The following is a 27,193-nucleotide window of genomic DNA, read 5'->3' as shown; positions in this document are numbered from 1 at the left end:
CATGGCAGGCTAGAAAACCACTTTCTCCAGCTGGTCTACTGGGACTCTCCTCTGAGGGCCTAACAATAGCAACCACAGAGCTGGTGACAATTTGTAATTTAGTGACACTTAAGACCATGGCCCTGGAGCCATGGAGTACGTACCTCTGCAATACTTCTAACTTCTATATGAAATATACACAATTACATGGTATGAGACCACAGAGCACAGCATACCACAGTGTTTTCTAGTTGAAAGTGGATGCATCATTCTGAGGGCCAGGTAGTAGAACCACTTATTCCAAAAGGACTTCTTTTCTCTTCAGGTTCTCATTACTGTATAATCACCAGGGCTTTGACTAATAAGACATGATAAATTAAAATTATAACTCTCAACTAATAGGACATGAAGCACTTAGAAACCATCAAAGACACAAGATTAAGGCAATTAGGAAGCCTTTGAAGGTAAGAGTGGCATTGAAATTAATTATTAAACTTAACCTGCAAAGATCCAAAGCTCACTTTTAGAACACAAGCCATCCTATCACATGTACAAAACCTTCACGATTCTGCAGGATTTCCAGAATCAACCTTGAAATTTAACAAATGAAAGCAGTATGGTTGTTTTAAATTACTAAAATTTTAGTCCCAGTTGACAGGAATAACATGGTGCCTTTTGTCCAAACACGACGAGTTGTTCCCAGAATTACTTAACTTTTCAGCCTCTACCTCTTCCCACTTTCTTTGCTTCTGTGTTTATGAGGATCCATCTAACCCTTTTTGCTTCAGGTCTGTCCCTAACTGTCCATCACTAGGCTTATCCTATATGTATTTTTCTTTTGTGTTCTACTTCTAGCTACCTTGTTTAACTGGTCCACAATATAGAAACAATTTTTATTTGATTTATTTATTGAAGAGTATTTTATTTTTTCTAGTCTTTATTTAGAAATCAGATGAACATATTAGGATCCCAGAAATTCTGGTCCATGTAGCTTTTAAACCACCACACTTACTGGGTCTATTCAGGTAAACAAACATTCATATGAGAAGTAGAAGAATAATTACTAAAAAGTAGCAATAGAACACAGAACTTCAAGTCAGTACAGGGAAAATAAAAAAAAGAATGTGGACAATTCACTTGAAGGCAAGAAAGAAGAAATAAAAATGAAGCAAGGAAAAAGCTGCCAAGGAAAAAATCCCTACAAAATAAGATGATAGATGTAAATCCAAATAGATCAGGATTTTTCAGCCCTGCCACTACTGCCATTTGGGGCCAAGTGGTCATTTGTTGTGGAGGGTTGTTCTGAGCATTGTAGGATGTTTAGTCACATCTCTGGTTTCTACCTACTAGATACCTGCAGCACCACCCCAGTCATGGCAACCAATAATGTCTTCAGATGTTGCTGAATGACCCCTGGGAACAAAATCTTCCACAGTTAAGAGCCACTGAAATAGATCAATAACCTTCCTTACAATAATTGGATTAAAACTTGCCTGTTTAAAAAGAGAGACTCTCACATTGCTCAAAACAGCAAAATCCAACTAAAGGTACACCGAAAACATGACAATGACACAAAAGACTTAAGGAAGAGTGTAGAAATATATAAAGGGGGAATACTAATGAAGATAATCCTGCTGTAATAATATTAATCTTAGAAAATATATTTTAAGGCAAAAAGCACTATTCAGGGTAAAGAGGAATATTATTTAATAAAAAAGGAATAATTTGCTATAAAGATAATAATCCTAAACTCATTTATAATTAACAGCATCAGTTCCACAAGATATAATGGGAGAAATTCCAGAATACAAAGAGAAATTGTCAATCATAGTGGTGAACCTTACAGATTTAGTATAAAAGACAGTAAAATAAACACCACAATTAATAGGTTTGAACTAAAGATTACATATCTTTAGTTCAAAAGGTTACATATCTTTTGCATCCAAGAAAAGACACACATGGAACATTTTACATAAACTGAAGTATAAACAAATTACAAAGAATCAATTTCATGCAAACCATGAGTATAATTTCTACCATGTAAGTAAATTATGAACAATAAAAAGGTAGCACCCCAAAATCGTAAATGCATTTGAATTAACAAGTATACTTTTAGAATCAAAAGGGCTACATAGTAAAACTTTTGGGGAAAAAGTAACATAGAATGTTATAATTAGAGCAGGCATAACCTCTGGGGAAGAGGGAAAGGGTCCTATGAAGGAGTATAAGGGGATTCTGTGATGCTTGTACTGGTCTATTTCTTGACTTGGGTGGTGGCTCATAAGTACAGTCGGTTTTTGATAATCAAACTGTTGATTCTGATTTGTGTACTTTTCCATATGTATGTTATCCGTCAATAAAAAGTTAAAAAAAAAAAGTATGGGATGCAGCTAAAGCAATACCTAGAGGTAAATGCATCTTCTTAAAATGGGTATAATAGTAAACATGAAATATTGAAAATTCATGGGCCAAGCATTCAACTCAAGAAATTGGGAAAACAAGTAATTCACAATTTCTCAATAATGAAGACATTTCCTAGTGAAAAATATTGATATTGCAGAAGAGGTTAAAGGAGACCTTAAGTTAGGATTCACAAGCTTGTTTACAACCCCATATAGCAGAGCCTTTTTGACATATTACCTATGCGTATGGAAATAGGATGTAACACTATGTATTGTGTAAGTTCTTTAAAAACTGGAAATAATTCTTCTAAGTCACAGCATGCGAACCACATGGCAGTAAGCAGCCAGGGAAATTCAGGCTTAGGTGGGCGTTCCTATTAGAAGACAGAAAGAAAGTGAATAATAGTTCACAAAGACAACCACAGAATATGCTTTCACCTTGTCTAAGTGAAAAATCAAGCTCTAATAGAATGTTAAAAATAACCATTTACCCAGGACAAGTATAAGATATAGTGAGATAGAAATGGTGTTGAATCAATTCTATTTGTTGGCCTTTGAGCAGAAGTACAGCTGATGAAACTTTTCATGTTGACATATGCAGAAAGCAGTTGATCTGGTGAAGGGTTAAAATAAAATCTGTAAAGTCTACTTCTAGCCTGTCCTCCAACATGCCACACCAGTCTCTCCCCACCCCTCAAATATTCTTATATTAATGATTTTTTCCTAGAGAACTAGTTTTTAAATCCAGTTCCCAGATGTTCTCACCTCTAGGAGATAGGAAATGCTGAGTAGTATAGCAAAATCAGTAGCAAGACAAGTGAAAATCTCATTCTAGCTGGGCTGAGTGTGTATATGTCTAATCATTTCATATATTCCCAGAAATTTCTGGGAAGAGTATTATGCCATCTGGCAATATTCCATGAAGCCCTTGCATGTGGGTAAACAGTTTAAAAAGAGACAGAAAAACAGCGGTGATTGTAGACTGAACCTAGTTCTTTGAAAATTTCATGAATATTTGCCTGAGGTTTCATACCACATTTTAAAATGGCTTTATTGAGATACAATTCATATACCATGCAATTCACCCATTTAAAGCATACAATCCAATGTATTTTAGTAAATTCACAGTTATGTGTAACCATGACCACAGTCAATTTTAGAACATTTCATCTCCTCAAAAAACCCCATGTATCCTTTAGCAGTTCCCCTCCCATCTGCCCATGCCCTCTAGCCCTAAGAAACTGAAACTAGTTCTTTGAAAATTTAGTACTTTGAGACTAAACTTCGAAAGTTTTGTACTGCTTTCTGTCTCTATCCATTTGCCTCTTCTGAATACTTCAAATAAATCAAATTTTATAATATGTGGTCTTTTGTGACTGATTTCTTTCACTTAGCTTAATGTTTTCAAGGTTTATTCATGTTGTGGTATGTATCAGTACTTCATTCCTCTTTATGATTGAATGATATTCTGTTGTTATGGATATACCACATTTTGTTTACCCGCTCATCAGTTGATGGACTGGATTGCTTTAACCATTTTGGCTATTATGAATAGTGCTGCTATGAATATTCATGTCTAAGTTTTTGTGTGAACCTATGTTTTCATTTCTCTTTGATGTATACCTAGGAGTGGAATTGCTGGATCATGTGGTAATTCTACATTTAATTGCTTGAGGAGCTGCCAGACTGTTTTCCAAAGCAGCTGCACCATTTTTCATGTTTGTTAGCAGTTTATGAGGGTCCTGATTTGTCCACATGTTCACCAACACTTGGTATTATCTGTCTTTTGATTCTAGCCATTCTAGTGGGTGTGAATGGGGCATCTCCTTATCATTTTGATTTGCATTTCCCTGATAAATAATGAGGTTAGACATCTTTTCATGTGCTTATGTATATATTTGGAGAAATATCTATTCAGGTCCTTTGGCAATTTCTAAGTTGGGTTGTCTTTATTATGGATTCATAAGAATTCTTTATCTATTCTAAATACAAATCCTTTATCATCTTAATGTTTTCGAGGTTTATTCATGTTGTAGTATGTATCAGTACATCCTTGTCAAAATCAGTTGACCATAGACACATGGCTTTATTTCTGGACTTTCACATTTGATTCCATTTACCCATATGTCTATCCTTATGCTAATATCTTGTTGTCTTGATTACTGCTGCTTTGTAGTAAGCCTTGGGATTTAGATCTCTTGTAATTCTGTATGAATTTTAGGATCAGTTTGGCAATTGCTGAAAAGAAACCAGCTAGAATTTTGATAGGGATGTCACTGAATCTGTAGATCAGTGTGCAGAGTATTGCCATCCTAACAATAATAAGTCTCCAATCCATGAACATGGGATGTTTTCCTATTTATTTAGGTCCTCTGATTTCTTTCAGCCTGTTTTGTAGTTTTCAGAGTATAAGTTTGAACTTCTTTTGTTAAATTTATTTCTAAGTATTTTATTATTATTGATGCCATTGTAAATGGAATTGTTAGTTTCACTTTATATTGTTCATTGCAAATGTAAAGAAATCCAAATTAATTTTGTATGTTGACCCTGTATCCTGCAACCTTGCTGAACTTGTTTATTAATTCTAATAGTTTTTTTTTTTAAAGTAAATTCCTTAGTGTTTTCTATGTACAAAATCATGTCATCTGCAAATAGAGATAGTTTTACTTCTTCCTTTCCAATCTGGAGGCCTTTCATTTCATTTTCTTGTGTATCTGTCCCGGCAAGAATTTCCAGTACAATGTTGAAAAGAAGTGGTGAGAGCAAACATCCTTCTTGTTTCTGATCCTAGGTGGAATGCATCCAGGCTTTCACTATTAAGTATGATGTTAGCTGTGGGTTTTTGTATATGCTCTTTATCTGGTTGAAGAAGTTCTCTTTTATTTCTAGTTTGTTGAGTGTTTTTATGATTATTAGTTATGTGATTCTGGAAAGGTCTTTAACCTCTCTGAGCCTCTGCTTGAAAAAACTGTAAACACAGCTGTTAACAAGAATACTGTGAAGGAAGAAGGGTGACAATGCCGGGAAGGGCTTAGCTGAGTGACTGACTAATAGTCAGCAACAGAGTGAGGTGGGTAAGAGGGCAAGCTCTACAGACTTGACTGCAAGGGTTTGAATCCTGGTTCCAAACCCTAATAAGTGTGTGATCATGATGAGTTACTTCATGTCTTTGTGCCTAATTAACTTATCTGCAGACTAGAGATAAAATTAGGAACTCACCCAACAGGAATACTCAAATAAATAAATGAGTAGATATACATAAAACACATAGCAAACCCTCTACAAGTATTAACTGTGATTATGAAGTTAAGACAGTGTTAAGCAAGGACTAACAGAATACGTATGTATGCAGGATGGGTGGGTGTCAGGGAAGAAGGACCATCTGGTGTAGAGGTCTTCCTTGGGCTTGTCCTGGGAGTGCAGGGTGCTGAGAGTCAAATGAAAGCACAAAGTCCAATGTCCCAGTGATACTCTGAGGCTCAAATATTGGCAAACAGATGCAGGTGTCAGGTCTGTAGGGGCCAAGGGTAGGGCTCGCGATTGAAGACAGAGCCAAGAGTTTAGAGTTGGACCAGATGGACTTGCAGGCAAGAGTTGGGGGACTGTGCCTGAGTTCTGTGGGCCACCAGGTCTGTGGTATATGGGTGAGTTAGGCCAGTTTGAGGGGCTGGGGCAAGTTAGACAAATATTATGGTATGACAGAAGGCAACAATCAAGTTCTAGTCCTTCCTGTGCTTTATAATGAAAGATGGGTCCAGGCAAGAGAGGATCATGGTTTCACAAACAGTGTGGCCAGATCTGTGAATTACAACTTTTATTGGATTTTAACTCTTCCCATTTGTAAGATGGTCAACTTTTCAAAACATGTTCCCATCTATTAGTTCACTGGTTACTCCCAACATCTCTTTTCTACAGGTGAGGACATTGCTGCACAAAGAGGTCAAATGTTACCAACATTATATAGTGACTAAAGACAGAACTAAGTTATAGTCTGGTTCCCTGACCCCTAATGGGCCACACAGCTGAATATATAACCTTCAGCCACCAGAGTCACCGTGGAGCACTGGTAGGTGCTTGTGGGCTCTATCTAATAACATTCACTGTCTAATCTTGACACAGATACCTTTTCCAATCCTGCAGAACCTCGGAGAAAGAAATTCCATTCAGCATCGGTTAAGCTTCCTTGCTGACGCATGATCTCAACACAGAGCATAAAGCTGTAGATGAGTTTATGTTGTTCAAAAAGTCCTCTCGAGACATTGACATAAGCTGTTAGGAGAGTCTGTTCTAGTAGAATTTCCATGTGCTGCTGTAGATCATCTGTCCTCACAGAGGTTTCAATTGTTGTATTGAACAACTGTGAAAGAGAACTCTATCAGTGTCTCTGATTTAATTCAATTTCATGGAGGAAAAAATATCCCTGCTCCTCACCCTGACTCCCCCAAATTCAGTGAGTAAATAGCAGCACAGGTGATGAATACTGTACCATAAAAAAGTCCAGAATTCATGCCAAATTGACACATTTATATGTAATATTTATTTTGTGCACTCCTCTTTCTCTCCCCACTTTTCAGAAATGGACCAGTGCCAAATTCTTGACTATTGAAAAGGCATAATATTGACTTTGGACAGAAAATGGAAAATAAAGGTGAGCTGGCAAAACGAGTTTCTCATATCCTCAACTCACATTTGATAATCACTTTGGATGAGAGGTGTAAGGGCTAGGTAAGTTCATGCCCTCTTCTTGGCATTTTCCCAAGATAATTCTTAGGGTGTGGGAAGAACATGTAAGAATTTTCTTTGAAATTTAAGAGGAAGCAGTTTTAAAGAAGACTTCTACCCTGCTTCCCACCTGGAAATTTTGGGAACAGGCCTCTTCCCCAAAAGGTGCCTCACATTACAAGGATATCAGGAAGGCAGCAGAGATGGTGGCATGGAGGGCTCAGGTGAGAGGGACAGCCACTTCCAAGTAGCACAAGGGCAGGGGGAGGGGAGATCCAGAAATTCCCAAGGGTCTTGAGCTGTGTGACAAATCTGAGCAGAGCCTGAACTCAGGGGCTTGCCTGCAAGTCATGGGCAAGGGGATCTTGCAGCAGAGACTGGGGTCTCATGAGGGATGAGAGGACCATCCTATGGCTTCGGCCTTGAGGATCCACAGCACAAGGGGCAAAGATGCCAGGTGAGGCAGGGCTGCCCAATTCCTTGGTCACCTTGAGAGGGATCGAGATGCTTTGCTCATGGGGAGATCAGACAGATTGAAGCAGATTGGATGCTGAAGACCAGCTGAGGGCCAAGGCAGATCAATGTCAAGAAGTGTGCTTCACAAGCCCCTAAAAATGCTGCACTGTCCTTGTGCAGGCCTCCTTGTACCACCCCCAACTCATCCTGCTAACAGGATGCAGCACAAGGAGAAAAGATCTGACTGTCTGTCTCCTCACCAAAAGATAGGCCTCTGTTCCCTAAGATTAAAAGGGCTTGGAGGAAGCATTCACTTATTCTAGAGAACTGGGAAAGCCTCGTTAATTCTGGAAAGTTTGGTCAACAAAGAATAATGGAGTTGTTACTTTAATACACTTAGAAGCAAAGAGTTTTCTTTAACAACCTGACAAGAGGCAGAGAGTTTAAAGTCCAGTGAAGACCTGGTAAGTTTGGCGCCAAAATAAAACATGGCGAATCTTGACACACCCTAAATAACTTTAGTGTGAAATGGAATTATGGATGGGTTTGGTAGAGGATGTCCTGGCCAGGGCTGTCACCTACAATTGTGTTTTGGGGTTCTAGTTTCCCTTCCAAATAGCAAAACTTCAGTGTTTTGATGATTCATCCTATAACCCTTTTTCTGTTGGCTCAAGATATTTTCAGGGCATCTTCATTTTTAATTCTTGAAGGAGATTTTAAAACCTTGAAAAGCATGAATTCCAAAATACCCAGGACGAGAAAAGTGTTATCAAAGTCATTTAGATAGAAAGAAAGTATTTACTAATCTTTACCTTGCTTGTTTTAATACCCACCAACTAAAGGAAGAGGCGTGAGAACGGCAACCCCTGCCTTTAGGAACTGAGCTGTGACCCGAGTAGAAATGGCTTCTAAAGGCTGCCACAGCAGATGCACTTCTTGTTGGAAGAGAGCCCAGGTGTGTCTACACAACATGCCTCTCATTTCTCTCAATTCTTCATTTCCATTCTCTCCTGCAGCTCCTATTGCTGCCGGCCCCCTGACCATACCGAGGCCACCAAACAAGACATCTAGAGGAAAAACCAAGCTTGGTCTAGTATATAAAAATTGTCTGAATATTTCAACAGCCTTTTTTAATGGAGAGATGCAAACAGCCTCTTCACTCATGAGACACTCATGATGTGTCATATGGTGCTAAGCGCCACGGGGGGGAAGCAGGGTTGGGTGAGGCTTCCTTCCTGCCTTCTGGGAGGTCAGACTTCAGCAGGAGAGAAGAGCCCACCGCCCCAGGCAGAGTGGTGGAAGTTCCACATGAGGCGTTCACATGTGTTGGAGAAAGACTGCTGCAAATTGTTTGCTACTCGTTCCATGGAGAAGTGGAGTCTAAATCCCCTCCTCTCGAATCTGGGCTAGCTTTAGTGACTCCATTTACCAAGAGACTGTAGCACAAGTGATGCTGCCTGACATCCAAAGCTAGGTCAGAAGAGGTCTTGCAGCTTCCACCTTGGCTTCTTAGAACATTTGTTTTGGGAGCTGCCCTCTTGGAACCCAGTTGCCCTGTTGTGAGCACCCAAGCCACATGGAGAGGTGACTGTAGGAGTTGACATCCCAGCCACGTAAGTGACCATTTTGGACATCCAGCCCCAGAAGACTGCAGCCTCATCCACAGGCTTCACTTAATGAGAAGGTGGCACTTAATCTGGGAGGGCGGGCATTCTAAACAGAGAGGGTCATAAACACAGCAAGCATCTGGGGAGTCCAGGGAATGTGAATGGATCCATTTGGCTGCTGGCAGAGGACTAGTGGGAAATGTGGCTCTAGAGAAAGAACGGGGACAGGTTGGATGTGGCTTTGGAACCTGAACTGTGTTTGATGGGCAATGTCTGCGAAAATCCATTTTGGATCCCCAGAGTACAGAGCAGTGTTTTAAAAACATGAGGCCTGGGCTGGCCTGGCCTCCGGAGTGAGAGCCAGCACTGACTACAGGTATAAGGGCATGTAGCAGGAAGTAAAGATGTGTGGCAGGGAAAGAGGATCTATTTACAATTATTACTGTTTTCTACTGTGAGTGGTGTGTATGGAGAGGCCTTTGAGTTGTATTATGGGTGCGAGCACAGATGATTAAAGAAGCCAGAGTGAGCTAAACTGCTCTGCACAGAAAAGGGAACAATACAGACAAGAGGGGAATGGGAGCTGGTAGATGGGAAACAGCCAGAGAGGCCATGTGGGGGATGGGCTGAGAGAAACTCCAGAGGTGAACAGAGGGGACCCCTGTGGATGCTTGGTACATTTTGCTGTGTGATGAGTGATGCAAACTCTCTGTCTCCCCTGGAAATCTTCGGGTAAACTGACATTGCTTGCCAAAGTTTTGCGACATTGAATTTGCTTTTGGGAGATACTAGAATGCTGCCTAAAAGAGGATGAGAGGGGGGAGACCTTCAAGATGGCAGAGGAGTAAGACATGGAGATCACCTTTCTCCCCACAAATACATCAGAAATACACCTACATGTGGAACATCTCCTACAGAACACCTACTGAATGCTGGCAGAAGACCTCAGACTTCCCAAAAGGTGAGAAACTCCCCACGTACCTCAGTAGGGCAAAAGAAAAAAGAAAACAAAGAGACAAAAGAATAGGGATGGGACCCGCACCTCAGGGAGGGAGCTGTGAAGGAGGAAAAGTTTCCACACACTAGGAAGACCCTTCACTGGCGGAGATGGGGAGTGTGCAGCGGTGAAGATTCGGAGCCACAGAGGAGAGCACAGCAACAGGGGTGCAGAGGGCAAAGCGGAGAATATTCCTGCACAGAGGATCAGTGCCAACCAGCACTCACCAGCCTGAGAGGCTTGTCTGCTCACCCGCTGGGCCGGGTGGGGGCTGGGAGCTGAGGCTCCGGCTTTGGAGTTCAGATCCCAGGGAGAGGACTGGGGTTGGCTGCATGAACACAGCCTGAAGGGAGCTAGTGCACCACAGCTAGCCAGGAGGGAGGCCGGGAAAATGTCTGGACCTGCCTAAGAGGCAAAAGACCATTGTTTCAGGGTGTGTGAGGAGAGGGGATTCGGAGCACTGCCTAAATGAGCTCCAGAGACGGGCGCAAGCCGCAGGTATCAGCACAGACCCCAGAGACAGGCATGAAACACTAAGGCTGCTGCTGCAGCCACCAAGAAACCTGTGTGCAAGCACAGGTCACTATCCACACCTTCCCTCCCGGGAGCCTGTGCAGCCCGTCACTGCCAGGGTCCTGTGATGCAGGGACAACTTCCCCAGGCGAACACATGGCATGCCTCAGGCTGTTGCAGTGTCATGCCGGCTGCTGCCGCCACAGGCTCGCCCCACATCCCATACCCCTCCTTCCCTCCCCCCAGCCTGAGTGAGCCAGAGCCCCCTAATCAGCCGCTCCTTTAACCCCGTCCTGTCTGGGCAGGGAACAGATGCCCTCAGGCGACCTACACGCAGAGGCAGGGCCAAATCCAAAGCTGAACCCCAGGAGCTGTGTGAACAAAGAAGAGAAAGAGAAATCTCTCCCAGCAGCCTCAGGAGCCGCGGATTAAATCTCCACAATCAACTTGATGTACTCTGCATCTCTGGAATACCTGAATAGACAATGAATCATCCCAAATTGAGGTGGTGGAATTTGGGAGCAACTCTAGACTTGGGGTTTGCTTTCTGCATCTAATTTCTTTCTGGTTTTAGGTTTATTTTAGTTTAGTATTTAGAGTTTATTGTCATTGGTAGGTTTGTTTACTGATTTGGTTGCTCTCTTCCTTTTTTTTAATATAAATATATATATATATATTTTTCCTTTTTCTCTTTTTGTGAGTGTGTATGTATATGCTTCTTTGTGTGATTTTGTCTGTTTAGCTTTGTTTTTACCATTTGTCCTAGGGTTCTGTCTGTCCATTTTGTTTTTTAGTATAGTCTTTAGTGCTTGTTATTGGTGGATTCGGTTTTTGGTTTGGTTGCTCTCTTCTTTCATTCTTTTTCTTTCTATTACTTTTAAAATTTTTTAATTTTTAATAATTTTTAAAAATTTTATTTTTTATTTTAATAACTTTATTTTATTTTATTTTTTCTTTCTTTCTTTTTGTCTCCCATTTCTTCTGAGCTGTGTGGCTGACAGGGTTTTGGTGCTCCAGAGACCTCCCGGTTCCACATAATAACAAATGGTGAAAGCTCTCCCAGAGATCACCATCTCAAGGCTAAGACCCAGCTCCACTCAACGACCAGCAAGCTACAGTGCAGGAAACCCTATGCCAAACAACTAGCAAGACAGGAACACAACCCCACACATTAGCAGAGAGGCTGCCTAAAATCATAATAAGGCCACAGACACCCCAAAACACACCACCGGATGCGGTTCTGCCCACCACAAAGACAAGATCGAGCCTCATCCACCAGAACACAGGCACCAATACCCCCCACCAGGAAGCCTACACAACCCACTGAACCAAACTTAGCCACTGGGGGCAGACACCATAAACAACGGGAACTACGAACGTGCAGCCTGCGAAAAGGAGACCCCCCCAAACACAGTAAGTTAAGCAAAATGGGAATTCAGAGAAACACACAGCAGATGAAGGAGCAAGGTAAAACCCCATCAGACCAAACAAATGAAGAAGAAGGAGGCAGTCTACCTGAAAAAGAATTCAGAGTAATGATAGTAAAGATGATCCAAAATCTTGGAAATAGACTGGAGAAAATAGAAGAACGTTTAACAAGCACCTAGAAGAACTAAAGAGCAAACAAAGAATGATGAACAACACAATAAATGAAATTAAAAATTCTCTAGAAGGAATCAATAGCAGAATAACTAAGGCAGAAGAACGGATAAATGACCTGGAAGATAAAATAGTGGAAATAACTACCACAGAGCAGAATAAAGAAAAAAGAATGAAAAGAATTGAGGACAGTCTTAGAGACCTTTGGGACAACATTAAACACAGAAACATTCGAATTATAGGGGTCTCAGAAGGAGAAGAGAAAAAGAAAGGGACTGAGAAAATATTTGAAGAGATTATAGTTGAAAACTTCCCTAATATGCGAAAAGAAATAGTCAATCAAGTCCACAAAGTGCAGAGAGTTCCATACAGCATAAATCTAAGGAGAAACATGCCAAGACACATACTAATCAAACTATCAAAAATTAAATACAAAGAAAAATTATTAAAAGCAGCAAGGGAAAAACAACAAATAACATACAAGGGAATCCCCATAAGGTTAACAGCTGATCTTTCAGCAGAAAGTCTGCAAGTCAGAAGGGAGTGGCAACACATATTTAAAATGATGAAAGGGAAAAAGCTACAACCAAGATTACTCTACCCAGCAAGGATCTCATTCAGATTCGATGGAGAAATTAAAACCTTTACAGACAAGCAAAAGCTAAGACAATTCAGCACCACCAAACCCAGCTTTACAACAAATGCTAAAGGAACTTCTCTAGGCAGGAAACACAAGAGAAGGAAAAGACCTACAATAACAAACCCAGAACAATTAAGAAAATGGTAATAGGAACATACGTATCGATAATTACCTTAAATGTAAATGGATTAAATGCTCCAACTGAAAGACATAGACTGGCTAAATGGATACAAAAACAAGACCTGTATATATGCTGTCTACAAGAGGCCCACTTCAGACCTAGGGACACATACAGACTGAAAGTGAGGGGATGGAAAAAGATATTCCATGCAAAGGGAACTCAAAAGAAAGCTGGAGTAACAATTCTCATATCAGGCAAAATAGACTTTAAAATAAAGACTATCACAAGAGTCAAAGAAAGACACTACATAATGATCAAGGGATCGTTTCAAGAAGAAGACATAACAATTGTAAATAATTATGCACCCAACATAGGAGCACCTCAATACATAAGGCAAATGTTAACAGCCATAAAAGGGGAAATCGACAGTAACACAATCATAGTAGGGGACTTTAACACACCACTTTCACCAATGGACAGATCATCCAAAATGAAAATAAATAAGGAAACACAAGCTTTAAATGATACATTGAACAAGATGGACTTAATTGATATTTATAGGACATTCCATACAAAAACAACAGAATACACTTTCTTCTCAAGTGCTCATGGAACATTCTCCAGAATAGATCATATCTTGGGTCACAAATCAAGCTTTGGAAAATTTAAGAAAATTGAAATCATATCAAGTATCTTGTTTGACCACAATGCTATGAGACTAGATATCAATTACAGGAAAAAATCAGTAAAAAATACAAACATATGGAAGCTAAACAATACACTACTTAATAACCAAGAGATCACTGAAGAAATCAAAGAGGAAATAAAAAAATACCTAAAAACAAATGACAATGAAAACACGATGACCCAAAACCTATGGGATGCAACAAAAGCAGTTCTAAGAGGGAAGTTTATAGCAATACAAGCCTACCTCAAGAAACAAGAAACACCTCAAATAAACAATCTAACCTTACACCTAAAGCAATTAGAGAAAGAAGAACAACAACAGAAAAAAACCCCAAAGTTAGCAGAAGGAAAGAAACCATAAAGATCAGATCAGAAATAAAAGAAAAAGAAATGAAGGAAACAATAGCAAAGATCAATAAAATTAAAAGCTGGTTCTTTGAGAACATAAACAAACTTGATAAACCATTAACCAGACTCATCAAGAAAAAAAAGGGAGAAGACTCAAAACAACAGAATTAGAAATGAAAAAGGAGAAGTAACAACTGACATTGCAGAAATACAAAGGATCATGAGAGATTACTACAAGCAACTATATGCCATAAAATGGACAACCTGGAAGAAATGGACAAATTCTTAGAAAAGCACAACCTTCTGAGACTGAACCAGGAAGAAATAGAAAATATAAACAGACCAATCACAAGCACTGAAATTGAGACTGTGATTAAAAATCTTCCAACAAGCAAAAGCCCAGGACCAGATGGCTTCACAGGCCAATTCTATCACACATTTAGAGAAGAGGTAACACCTATCCTTCTCAAACTCTTTCAAAATATAGCAGAGGAAGGAACACTCCCAAACTCATTCTACAAGACCACCATCACCCTGTTACTAAACCCAGACAAAGATGTCACAAAGAAAGAAAACTACAGGCCAATATCATTGATGAACATAGATGCAAAAATCCTCAACAAAATACTAGCAAACAGAATCCAACAGCACATTAAAAGTGTCATACACCTTGATCAAGTAGGGTTTATCCCAGGAATGCAAGGATTCTTCAGTATACGCAAATCAATCAATGTGATACACCATATTAACAAATTGAAGGAGAAAAACCATATGATCATCTCAATAGATGCAGAAAAAGCTTTTGACAAAATTCAACACCCATTTATGATAAAAACCCTCCAGAAAGTAGGCATAGAGGGAACTTACGTCAAAATAATAAAGGCCATATGTGACAAACCCACAGCCAAGATCGTTCTCAATGTGAAAAACTGAAATGATTTCCTCGAAGATCAGGAACAAGACAAGGTTGTACACTCTCACCACTATTATTCAACATAGTTTTGGAAGTTTTAGCCATGGAAATCAGAGAAGAAAAAGAAACAAAAGGAATCCAAATTGGAAAAGAAGAAATAAAGCTGTCACTGTTTGCAGATGACATGATACTATACATAGAGACTCCTAAAGATGCTACCAGAAAACTACTAGAGCTAATCAATGAATTTGGTAAAGTAGCAGAATACAAAATTAATGCACAGAAATCTCTTGCATTCCTATACATTAATGATGAAAAATCTGAAAGAGAAATTAAGGAAATACTCCCATTTACCATTGCAACAAAAAGAATAAAGTATCTAGGAATAAACCTACTTAAGGAGACAAAAGACCTGTATGCAGAAAACTATAAGACACTGATGAAAGAAATTCAAGATGATACTAAAGATGGAGAGATATACCATGTTCTTGGATTGGAAGAATCAACATTGTGAAAATGACTATAGTACCAAAAGCAATCTATCGATTCAATGCAATCCCTATCAAACTACCACTGGCATTTTTCACAGAACTAGAACAAAAAATTTCACAATTTGTATGGAAACACAAAAGACCGCAAATAGCCAAAGCAATCTTGAGAAAGAAAAATGGAGCTGGAGGAATCAGGCTCCCAGACTTCAGACTATACTACAAAGTTACAGTAATCAAGACAGTATGGTACTGGCACAAAAACAGAAATATAGATCAATATTGAACAAACTGATCAAATTTGATCAATATTGATCAAAATATAGATCAACATAGAACAGGATAGAAAGCCCACAGATCAACCCACACACATATGGTCACCTTATTTTTGATAAAGGAGGCAAGAATATACAATGGAGAAAAGACAGCCTCTTCAATAAGTGGTGCTGGGAAAACTGGATAGCTACATGTAAAAGAATGAAATTAGAACACTCCCTAACACCATACACAAAAATAAACTCAAAATGGATTAAAGACCTAAATGTAAGGCCAGACACTATAAAACTCTTAGAGGAAAACATAGGAAGAACACTCTATGACATAAACCACAGCAAAATCCTTTTTGATCCATCTCCTAGAAAAATGGAAATAAAAACAAAAATAAACAAATGGGACCTAATGAAACTTAAAAGCTTTTGCACAGGAAAGGAAACCATAAACAAGACGAAAAGACAACTCTCAGAATGGGAGAAAATATTTGCAAACGAATCAACAGGCAAAGGATTAATCTCCAAAATTTACAAGCAACTCATGCAGCTCAATATCAAAAAAAAAGAAACAACCCAATCCAAAAATGGGCAGAAGACCTAAATAGACATTTCTACAAAGAAGATATACAGGTTGCCAACAAACACATGAACGGATGCTCAACATCATTAATCATTAGAGAAATGCAAATCAAAACTACAGTGAGGTGTCACCTCACACCGGTCAGAATGGCCATCATCAAAATGTCGACAAACATTAAATGCTGGAGAGGGTGTGGAGAAAAGGGAACCCTCTTGCACTGTTGGTGGGAATGTAAATTGATACAGCCACTATGAAGAACAGTATGGAGATTCCCTAAAAAACTAAAAATAGAACTACCATACGACCCACCTATCCCACTACTGGGCATATACCCTGAGAAAACCATAATTCAAAAAGAGTCATGTACCACAATGTTCACTGCTGCTCTATTTACAATAGCCAGGACATGGAAGTAACCTAAGTGTCCATTGACAGATGAATGGATAAAGAAGAAGTGGCACATATATACAATGGAATATTACTCAGCCATAAAAAGAAATGAAATTGAGTTATTTATAGTGAGGTAGATGGACCTAGAGTCTGTCATACAGAGTGAAGTAAGTCAGAAAGAGAAAAACAAATACCATATGCTAACACACATATATAGAATCTAAAAGTAAAATAAAATAAAATAAAAAGGTTCTGAGGCACCTAGGGGCAGGACAGGAATAAAGACGCAGACGTAGAGAATGGACTTGAGAACATGGGGAGGGGCAAGTGTAAGCTGGGACGAAGTCAGAGAGTGGCATGGACTTATATATACTACCAAATGTAAAATAGATAGCTAGTGGGAAGCAGCCGCATAGCTCAGGGAGATCAGCTCGGTGCTTTGTGTCCACCTAGAGGGATGGGATAGGGAGGGTGGAAGGGAGAAACAAGAGGGAGGAGATATGGGGATATATGTATATGTATAGCTAATTCACGTTGATATAAAGCAGAAACTAACACACCATTGTAAAGCAATTATACTTTAATAAAGATGTTAGAAAAAAAGGGATATGTCAAAAAAAAATTTAAAAAAGAGGATGAGAGTTGAAAATATCCTACTCACGGGAGATCAGAGGAAATTCAACTGTGAATAGGAGACTAAGTGGAGAAACCATAAATAAACAAAGGAATTCTCCCAGTTACATGGTGAAAGTAGGAAAGGAACACAGGAAAGGGGACAAGGCAAGTAAAACCTCTGTAAATAAAACCCAGGGGTTGGGTGGAGAGCCAGTTTTATAACAAGTTCTGGAAAAAAAAAAAAGATACAGAAACCAATCTGCTTAAGGTCAGAACTATCCGAGACTTGGGATGCAACACAGAAAACTCTAACAGTGGAAAGGAAGCTGTATTACTGGAGAGAAAGTATAGAGAAATAGAATGGAGTTAGGACTCTTTAAAGAAAAGAAAAGCAGGTAAGAAGGAAAACAAGCAAGCTGTTAGTTGAGAAGCCAAGAGAAAAAAATGAAACTTGCAAAGAAGCTTTCTTTTCATCCTCTGTGGATTGTTCTGTGCATACCGGGCACCTGAGGCTTTAAGGGCTGTGCTTAAACCATAGTCTGAACTCAAACTCTTGGAGGATTTTATCCAATAACTAAACTCATGATTTGCCTGAGGCAGGAAGTAACTCAACAGGGTTTAAAGAGAAGCCAGAGATAAATTTCACTAACAACAGCAACAACACACTTACCTGTTTAAAATATTTTAGTGAGTACTGATACATAGGATCTATTTCCGAGAGGCTCGCAATAACAAAGTACATAGCAGAGCCTTGAGTGGCCACTGGACGATACTTCTCACGAGCAACGTTTATCATCTGTTCAGTGGACTCTGCTTCCTTCAGCCTGATTTTAATGGCACCGGAAGTGATCTGAATAAACACAAGAAAACAAGTTCTTAAGGATCTGTTTCCAAAAAATGGTGGGATTTTTGGAACATATCCAGTTAGGTCTAGGAAGGAAAGAAGGAGATGATGAATTTGTGAGTATAATAAGAGGACCCCCAGACAGATGACTGAGTCTCAGGACTCAATGACCTTCTTCTGGCCGAGCTGACCTCTTTTCCAGGCAGAGTTAGGGATGGGCAAATGGAAATAGGCAACACAAGGAACCCGGGAAGAAGTGGAGCAGAACTTCTCTGAGCCTGGAACCTGGGTAACTTCTGACATGGAAACTCTAACACCCAGTTGCTCTCCAGTTCCCTTGTGAGCAGTTCTCAAATGATTCTGGGCTCCCATAATAAAAGGAGGTATGAAGGGAGAAGGGACACCCATGAAACTGCCCACAAGAGGCAGGTGGAGAGAGGCTGGAAGGAAGTGGTACCATATCCCACCCTAGAATAACAAGCAAGTCTAACGTTCTCTCTCTTTTCCTGACATCCCAGGTGTAGGCAGGGAAACTCAGGGGTAGAAGCTGTCATTTGTGAAGGGTTGTAAACTGTAAGTAAGTTGGAGACGTTTACAAGGTGTGTTGCTGTTCTTTTGGTTTTCTGTCTTTTGGGTTTGTGGTTCTGGGGAGCCTTCTGGCCAGTGAGCTTTCCAAGATACCTTTCTCTGTCTCCCTCAGTCTCTCTGTCTTTCCCTATGGCTGTCTGTCCTTGTTCTCCCCCTCCCCCTCATCTTCTTCAGGTGCGGACATCCCTAGGTTGGGAGAACCTCTGTCTCAAGGAAGTCACAGGGTCTAGGGCACGGACTGTGGACAATCACTATGGGCTCGCTGGTCAGTATTTGCACTATTGAAGGGGATCATCGGGTTCCTGTCTAGAGCCACACTGCCTACTGGAAATATAATGTGAGCCACAAATACAATTCTAACTTTTCTAACTTAAAGTAAAAAGAAACAAGTAAAATGAATTTTTACAATATATTTAACCCAATATAATCCAATCTATCTTGATATATATCAATATATAATCAACATAAAAATTTACTGAGATACTTTTACATTTTGGGGGATTAAGTCTTGGACATCTGGTGTGTATTTTACACTAACAACACATCTCAGTTCAGACTAGCCACATTTCAAGGGCTCAACAGCCGCACATGGCTAGTGGCTAAGTCTAGACTGTCCTCCCCAGCCCACTAAGGCGGGGGCGTGGGGGGCGACTTGGTGCAGAAGCTGTGCTCCAGAATCAAAGGCTCACATTCTCCCCATGTTGACCCCTTAGGAACCTGAGGAGGCAAGAAAGGGTAGAGTTGAGTGAGAAACACCAGTCTCAATACTGGACTCAACTAAAGTCTTTACATCTGAGTAGAAAAAGGGAGGTTGACATGGGAGCAGTTGAATTATGGAGATCTACCCACAAACAGTGCTTTATACCCTGGTGAGCACAGGCCCTGATAATGCAGAACCCAGGGCTAAAGATAAAGCAAAGTGAACCATTTTCTTCTTTTGGCCAGAGAATATTAGAAGACTATACATCTCAGTTGAGTTTAGTAACTACTTATAGACATTATGTCCTAGAGACTTGAGGCTTCCACAGTGGTGAGGGAAGATAGACCTAGTTTTAAATGAGGCCTCTGGGAATTTAGGGGTGTATGAACTATAGGCAGGAAGTGGCAGGAAATGCAGCCCAGGAGCAATCAGTCCTGTCTCTACAGAAAGGATGTCTTCAAGGTAAATCCTTGCAAACAGAAACTAGTTGACAGATAAAGACGGCAGTCAAAATACATGTACCTTTACTCCCTACTGAAACCATGACAGAGTTATAGTAAAGGGATTTTTAAAAACACTGCAAATCCACAAAAATGGGAGGAATGAAAGAGGAAATAGCAGACAGAAGAGTGGTAACAACTTAGCAGACCCAGGAAAATGGGTTTCTGAGCTGGCAAAGGGGAAAGCCAAGAACTCACACAATTTGTAAAATAGATTCTTGCTGCATGGAACTTAACAACCTAACAGAAGAGAAAAGACATGTAATTGGATAGCTATGACATAAGGTAAACAGTGACAAGTGCTGTATTAGAGGTGCAGATAAGGTGTCAGGTGTTCCAAGAAGGAAATGATTCATTCTAGCTGGGAAGACCAGGGAAGCTTCCTGGAGGGGGGTGATATTAATATGTGTATGTAATTGTGCCATTCCTTTCAACTTATATCTTGCCCCAGTTCTTTATGTGACATGCTTTGTTTGAAAAATGCAGACAAGAAGAGCAGTTGTTACAGTTTATCTACCTTTCCTTCGGTTGGTGAGGGGCCTGCTAGCCAGGCACATTATTGTGTCTGCCCAGCAGCTCAGGGGTGGCTACCATTCTTGCTTTAAAAGACCCTGCAGGTTAGCACAGGGAGATCACCTCCATGCTTTGTGACCACCTAGAGGGGTGGGATAGGGATGGTGGGAGGGAGATGCAAGAGGGAGGGGATATGGGGACGTATGTGTACATATAGCTGATTTACTTTGTTATACAGCAGAAACTAACACAACATTGTAAAGCAATTATACTCTAGCTGCGGTGAGCAGGGGCTACTCTTCGTTGTGGTGCACAGGCTTCTCACTGCAGTGGCTTCTCATTTCAGAGCATGGGCTCTAGGCGTGTAAGCTTCAGTAGTTGTGGCTTGCAGGCTCTAGAGCACAGGCTCAGTAGTTGTGGTGCACGGGCTTAGCTGCTCCGTGGCACGTGGGATCTTCCTGGACCAGGGCTTGAACCAGTGTCCCCTGAGTTGGCAGGCAGATTCTTAACCACTGCGCTATCAGGGAAGCCCAAATTAACACACTTTCTATAAATAATAAAAATATTTTACTTGCCTTTGAGTCCTGGAGTGTGTCAATGAGTTCTTCATTGTCCAGAATATTTCCCTCAGATGTGAAGAGCATTTTCAGGATTTTCTCTTCGATAGCTTTCAGCTGGTTTTTGTCGGCATTGATCCTCACAATGAGCTTGATCCTTTGTTCTTCCAACTCAGGCTTCTCAAGCCGCACGACATCACTGATGCCAAAGTGAATCCTTAAATTAGGTCTTTGTCAGGGCCCTGAAGTTGTTTCTATTTTTCTTTTCCCATTTCTCATTGTTCTTATCCTGAATACTACTTAGCTGAATACTAATGCTACCAGCCACATCCTAATGCACAAGGCCCTCTTTTGCTGGGTGTCCCAGTGGCTATTCAAAGCACTATGTATAAGTTCTGATTATCTATCTTGTATTTCAGAGACCTGCACCCGACCACAGCTCCCATGGCTTCTGTTCATCTTCTCTTAGGAAAACCTGCTCAGTGCTTGATGTCTCCAGTCATTCAATTTCTGTTTCTATCGGTTGCTTGTGCCAAGCTGAAATGGTGCCTGGAACGTTCTTTCCAACCCGACATGGGAGACTCTGAAATTCCATCACCTCCATGAAGTGATTCTTGGTCGCACCTAAAAAAGGTGCTTTACCTCTAGCATCTCCCATTTAAACATGCGAACTTACGTCTCCCCTCACTTGTTCTTTCGTCATTTGCTCCCATCCTCTATTTGCAAGCTAATCTTTTTCTTAGTCAAAATTTCTAAACAAAATATTAGGAAACCTTTGCCCCCCCACCCCCTTTCTTTTTACCTTAACAACTGATCCTCCAGACCTGATTTGGTTACAGTGAAATTGATGATGGTAACTTTGATGCACACCTAGAAGAGAAGCATAGAGTAATCAGTTCAGACTAATAAAGTAGGAACTGCTTTCTTTATTAGAATAGGGCTCATTATTACCCACTTGGATGTATCCTGGGTCTAATGGTGAACTCACTACCCACATACACAGCAAGCAATAAAATCCTAGTCTCACAAAATTATAATGTGATTTTCCCTGCTGCCATGAGTGATAATATTGTTTCTCAAATGCCACCATTAGAGAATGATGTTTTAAGGAAAGGTGAGCCAGTGAAGGATTAGAAAGAAGCAGGGATCAAATGCTAGCTGTACCCGTCAGTGTATGTAGGATGTGGGACAAGCCAGTCCATTCTGAGCTTCAGGTCCTGATCCTTAAAAATTGGGAAAATAGGAACAATGCATAGGGTATTTGTGAGGATTAATGTGCTAATAAAAATCACTTAGATATAGTGACTTTCACTTAGTTTGTCTTTGTTAAAAAGATGATCTTATTAATAATAAATAGAGCTTTACATATTGTCTCATCATATTATTTTTATGAAAAATTGTTACTGTAATATTCTGATGTTATTGACTAAGTCAACAGCAAAAATCACAAATATAATAAGAGTGTTTGAATGTCATATATTTTATACACACTATTCTTTTCTTAAATTATTTATTTATTTATTTGGCTGCATCCGGTCTTAGCTGTGGCATGTGGGATATTTGTCGCAGCATGCGGAATCTTTCATTGTGGCGCGTGGGCTCCAAAGCGCGCAGGCTCAGTAGTTGCGGTGCAGGCTTAGTTGCCCCACGGCATGTGGGATCTTAGTTCCCCGACCAGGGGTCGAACCTGCATTCCCTGCATTGGAAGGCAGATTCTTAACCACTGGACCACCAGGGAAGTCCCTATACACATTATTCTTTAAATTTTTTATTTTATTTTATTGAGGTATAGTTGATTTACAATGTTGTGTTAGTTTCTGCTGTACAGCAAAGTGATTCAGTTATACATATACATACTTTAAAAATATTCTTTTCCATTATGGTTTACCACAGGATATTGAATATAGTTCCCTGTGCTATACAGTAGGACCTTGTTGTTTATCTACACACATTCTAATTTAATCTTCATAAACAAATCCTTGAAGTGGCCTTTGTCTCCACTTTATAGTTGATTGACTCGAGGATCCAAGAAATGGAATAATTTACCTTCAGTCACAGAGCTGGGATTGGGGAGGTGTGTGATGTTCCCTCTCAAAAGTTAAATAAAGTGAAAAATCAAAGGCTGTGAGTCAGCACATGGGTCACTTTTCTCAACTCTAAAAGGGAACTTGGGATATGAGCTCTGGCAGCAGCTGTGTAATTAAACTGCTTGAGGTTGACAAGGGAAACCCTGACCTAGGCTTTTAATATCAGTAGCATTTCCCTCATTTTATGCAAGAAATGTGTCAATTTCATTCAACCAGAACACATCAGGGAAGACAGACAGCTATGAGGAATTCAGTAACTAAAATGAAATGACACTCTTTGGAATGCTGTATCCCAAGACGATTTTTAGTAGAGGATGGAGGACTGAAGTTCTGATTGAAGTCCCTTCCCTCACTGCTTGGGCCCCATTAGAGAAGGGGAGGCTAGCGGGGCAGGGAAGACCCCGCAGAGTGAGTGGCTGTGCCTGGAGCAGAGTCTGCAGCGGGCTTTGCTGGGGTAGAGCTGCCCCTCTGCGCCCCCTGCGGGAAGGGAGAAAGGGGTCCCAGCCATCTTCATTTCTGTTGCAACTGCCTTGGGCTCTGCAGCACAAGAGTAGGGCTTCTTCTGGATCTTACCGTGGTTCAGAGACCTGTGTATGGACGTGGGCTTCACACAGCTCCCTTCAAATAGTCTGAGAGCATAAGGAAGGGGAAAGGACAAGATGCCCCTTCCCCAGAACTCTAAGTACAGATACTGGACGTTAGAATCATGATTCTCCAATGTTGCCGGTCACCAGAGTTCTTAAGCAGGCTGTCTGCTGGGCACCTGCACACTTAGACACTGACAGGTACCCCCCCACCCCCACCCCAGAGGCTCTCTTACGCTCTGATTCATTTCTCAGCCACAATAAGAGGGGACAAATGGCCTTGTTCTGAGGAGAGAGAAGAATGATGAGAAGGGAGTGGTGTCCCCTGTCCCGAGGAGTGGCTGGCGACCTGGAGGAACAAGGCAGGTGCCGAAGAAAAGGAGCACAGGGGAGTGAGACAGGGCGGGGCCTGGGGGCCAAGCCGGGAGGGATTTGCGTCCCAACCAGAAGGTGAACAGAAAGGCGACTGGAATCAGAGTCAGGACTCAGAAGAGAAGCGAGTGGAGGATGGTGGGAGGAGGGGCGTGGCAGAGGGGAAGTGGTGGGAGACCCATCACACCATTAAAATCCTCTCAGGCCGGCAGCTCGTACCTCAGGCAGGTAGTGAGGGTTTGGCAATTTGGTCGTCATATAGAACCTGAAGTTTTTATCGTAATCAATGTCCGAGTCTCCAAGGCGAATGAGCACTCGTCCACCACTGATGAAAGTCTGTTTCAAAAGGATGGGTTCCAGAGCTGGATCCAGGATTTCTCTAAGCTTAAACATTAAAACAAAAATATAAAAAACAAGTCGTTAAATGGATGGCAGCAACTTTCCCAAATTTCTTAGGCCTCAGACTTTACTCTGAATGGGCAATTTTTCTGTGATGTTATGGATGTTTCTTAAACTCTTCTCACTACCTCTAACAGTGTACATTTTCCAGGTATTGTTTCATTGATACTCTAAAGAGATAAGAGCATAGGAAGGACATATATTTATTTGGACTAAACTTACACACAATTCGGCCCCAAGAGAAAGCAGCTAAGAAAGAAGAGCCCACAGGGTGGTCCTTGAACAGACCCCAGACAAAGGAAGCTCTGTTCACCTTCATGGTTTTTCTAAGTCAGAAGCTGCAGTTTCCAGCTTGCAGGCTGATCTGGTCCTCTGGGGCCTGTTTTTGTATAGCTCTTGAGCTAAGAATGTTTTTTACCTTTTTATAGGGTTGTAAAATAAACAAAGCCCCAAAACTGAACAAAACAAAGAAGAATATTTGTTCAGAGAATATTTGTACAGAGACTGTATGTGATCTGAAAAACCTAAAATATCTGGCTCTTTATAGAAGTTTGTGGATCTCTATTCTACATGACAGCAATTTTTTTTCCCCTAAAAGCAAATCTGATTTTTGGTAAGGACCTGGGCATGCAGACATTGCCAACAGACCCCACGACAAACATCTTTGTACAGCATGTATGTGAGGGGGGCCTGTGGCCCAGGAGCTATCAAAATTTGATGTAATCAATAGTTAACAAATCTATTTCATATTGTGATATGGTACCCAAGCATGCAAGTTCTTAAAACAAAAGTCTATGAGATAAGGTTTCCCTTACTATCCACGATACAATTTTGTGTTTTTAAAGTCTATTCTACGACACATCCCGCATGGAAGAAGTAGACTAAGCTCTACCTGAGGATTATTTGGCTACGTGTTCAACACTCTGTCTCCATTTCCTCTGATAATATGTTTTCAAGTATTTCTTTATTTTTGTTAACATTTAAAAATCTGTATGGCACGACAACTACTTAAGGGGAAGATAAGATTTCTTTCTACTAAGTGTGATACTGTGATACTTTAGGCACTAAAACAGAGCTAGTTTTTCTTTTCTAGTTTCATGTTGGCTTATTTTAACAGACCGAAGTAGCGTTTGTTGTAAAGTATATGTAACCTATGCTAACCTCGTGGTCCGAAGTGTTTAGCTATCAAGCAGATAGCTTTAGTAGACCAAATCTTTTGTCAATGAAGTGTTTTGAAGTATATACCTTGATGTTTACAAGAAAAATACTTGTTAAATCAACTTTCATCTTCTGGGATCTACTTTTTAAACCTTCCATCCCCTGTAGTTATGGACTGCATGTGCCAGGCCTCTAGAACTTAGTATGTTCAACTGAACCAACTTGATGGGAATAACTATCCATAGGGCTTGTTTTCCAAAGAAAAGTAATGTTTAGAGTAGCAAAATTATAAGCCTACCTAGGCATGTTGTAAAGCCGTTTGAAAAGTGACTCAGAGCAAGTTTTGTGAGTGGAAATGTAGTGCTTTTTTTCTTTTTTAACATCTTTATTGGAGTATAATTGCTTTACAATGGTGTGTTAGTTTCTGCTTTATAACAAAGTGACTCAGTTATACATATACATATATCCCCATATCTCTTCCCTCTTGCGTCTCCCTCCCTCCCACCCCCCCATCTCACCCCTCTAGGTGGTCACAGAGCACAGAGCTGATCTCCCTGTGCTATGCGGCTGCTTCCCACTAGCTATCTATTTTACGTTTGGTAGTGTATATATGTCCATGCCACTCTCTCACTTTGTCCCAGCTTACCCTTCCCCCTCCCCATATCCTCAAGTCCATTCTCTAGTAGGTCTGCGTCTTTATTCCCATCTTGCCCCTAGGTTCTTCATGACCATTTTTTTTTTTTTTTTAGATTCCATATATATGTGTTAGCATACGGTATTTGTTTTTCTCTTTCTGACTTCCTTCACTCTGTATGACAGACTCTAGGTTCATCCACCTCACTAAAAATAACTCAATTTCGTTTATTTTTATGGCTGAGTAATATTCCATTGTATATATGTGCCACATCTTCTTTATCCATTCATCTGTTGATGGACACTTAGGTTGCTTCCATGTCCTGGCTATTGTAAATAGAGCTGCAGTGAACGTTGTGGTACATGACTCTTTTTGAATTATGGTTTTCTCAGGGTATATGCCCAGTAACTCTTCCAAAATATAGCAGAGGGAGGAACACTCCCAAACTCATTCTAAGAGGCCACCATCACCCTGATACCAAAACCACACAAAGATGTCACAAAGAAAGAAAACTACAGGCCAATATCACTGATGAACATAGATGCAAAAATCCTCAACAAAATACTAGCAAACAGAATCCAACAGCACATTAAAAGGATCATACACCATGATCAAGTGGGGTTTATCCAGGGAATGCAAGGATTCTTCAATATACGCAAATCAATCAATGTGATACACCATATTTACAAATTGAAGGAGAAAAACCATATGATCATCTAAATAGATGCAGAAAAAGCTTTTGACAAAATTCAACACCCATTTATGATAAAAACCCTCCAGAAAGTAGGCATAGAGGGAACTTACCTGAACATAATAAAGGCCATATATGACAAACCCACAGCCAACATCGTCTTCAATGGTGAAAAACTGAAACCATTTCCACTGAGATCAGGAACAAGACAAGTTTGCCCACTCTCACCACTATTATTCA

General features: G+C 40.4%; 1 protein-coding gene across 1 annotated transcript in view; it reads right to left on the bottom strand.

Annotated features, from left to right (window-relative positions):
• DNAH6 (dynein axonemal heavy chain 6) overlaps nucleotides 1-27,193 on the bottom strand; it is a 297,879-nt gene that overhangs the window by 64,127 nt on the left and 206,559 nt on the right. The window contains exons 57-62 of the mRNA XM_068564239.1: nucleotides 24,291-24,455; nucleotides 21,831-21,898; nucleotides 21,047-21,227; nucleotides 17,997-18,176; nucleotides 6,505-6,738; nucleotides 2,620-2,755 (exon numbers count right to left, since the gene is read on the bottom strand). Of these exons, the coding sequence (XP_068420340.1) occupies nucleotides 2,620-2,755; nucleotides 6,505-6,738; nucleotides 17,997-18,176; nucleotides 21,047-21,227; nucleotides 21,831-21,898; nucleotides 24,291-24,455 (964 nt within the window). The remainder of the gene's footprint in view (nucleotides 1-2,619; nucleotides 2,756-6,504; nucleotides 6,739-17,996; nucleotides 18,177-21,046; nucleotides 21,228-21,830; nucleotides 21,899-24,290; nucleotides 24,456-27,193) is intronic.

The sequence above is a fragment of the Eschrichtius robustus genome, chromosome 15, assembly GCF_028021215.1.
Source record: "Eschrichtius robustus isolate mEscRob2 chromosome 15, mEscRob2.pri, whole genome shotgun sequence".
NCBI classification, from domain to species: domain Eukaryota; kingdom Metazoa; phylum Chordata; class Mammalia; order Artiodactyla; family Eschrichtiidae; genus Eschrichtius; species Eschrichtius robustus.
The sequence above is the reverse complement of the archived record's forward strand: the minus strand, read 5'-3'. Positions and strand labels throughout refer to the sequence as shown.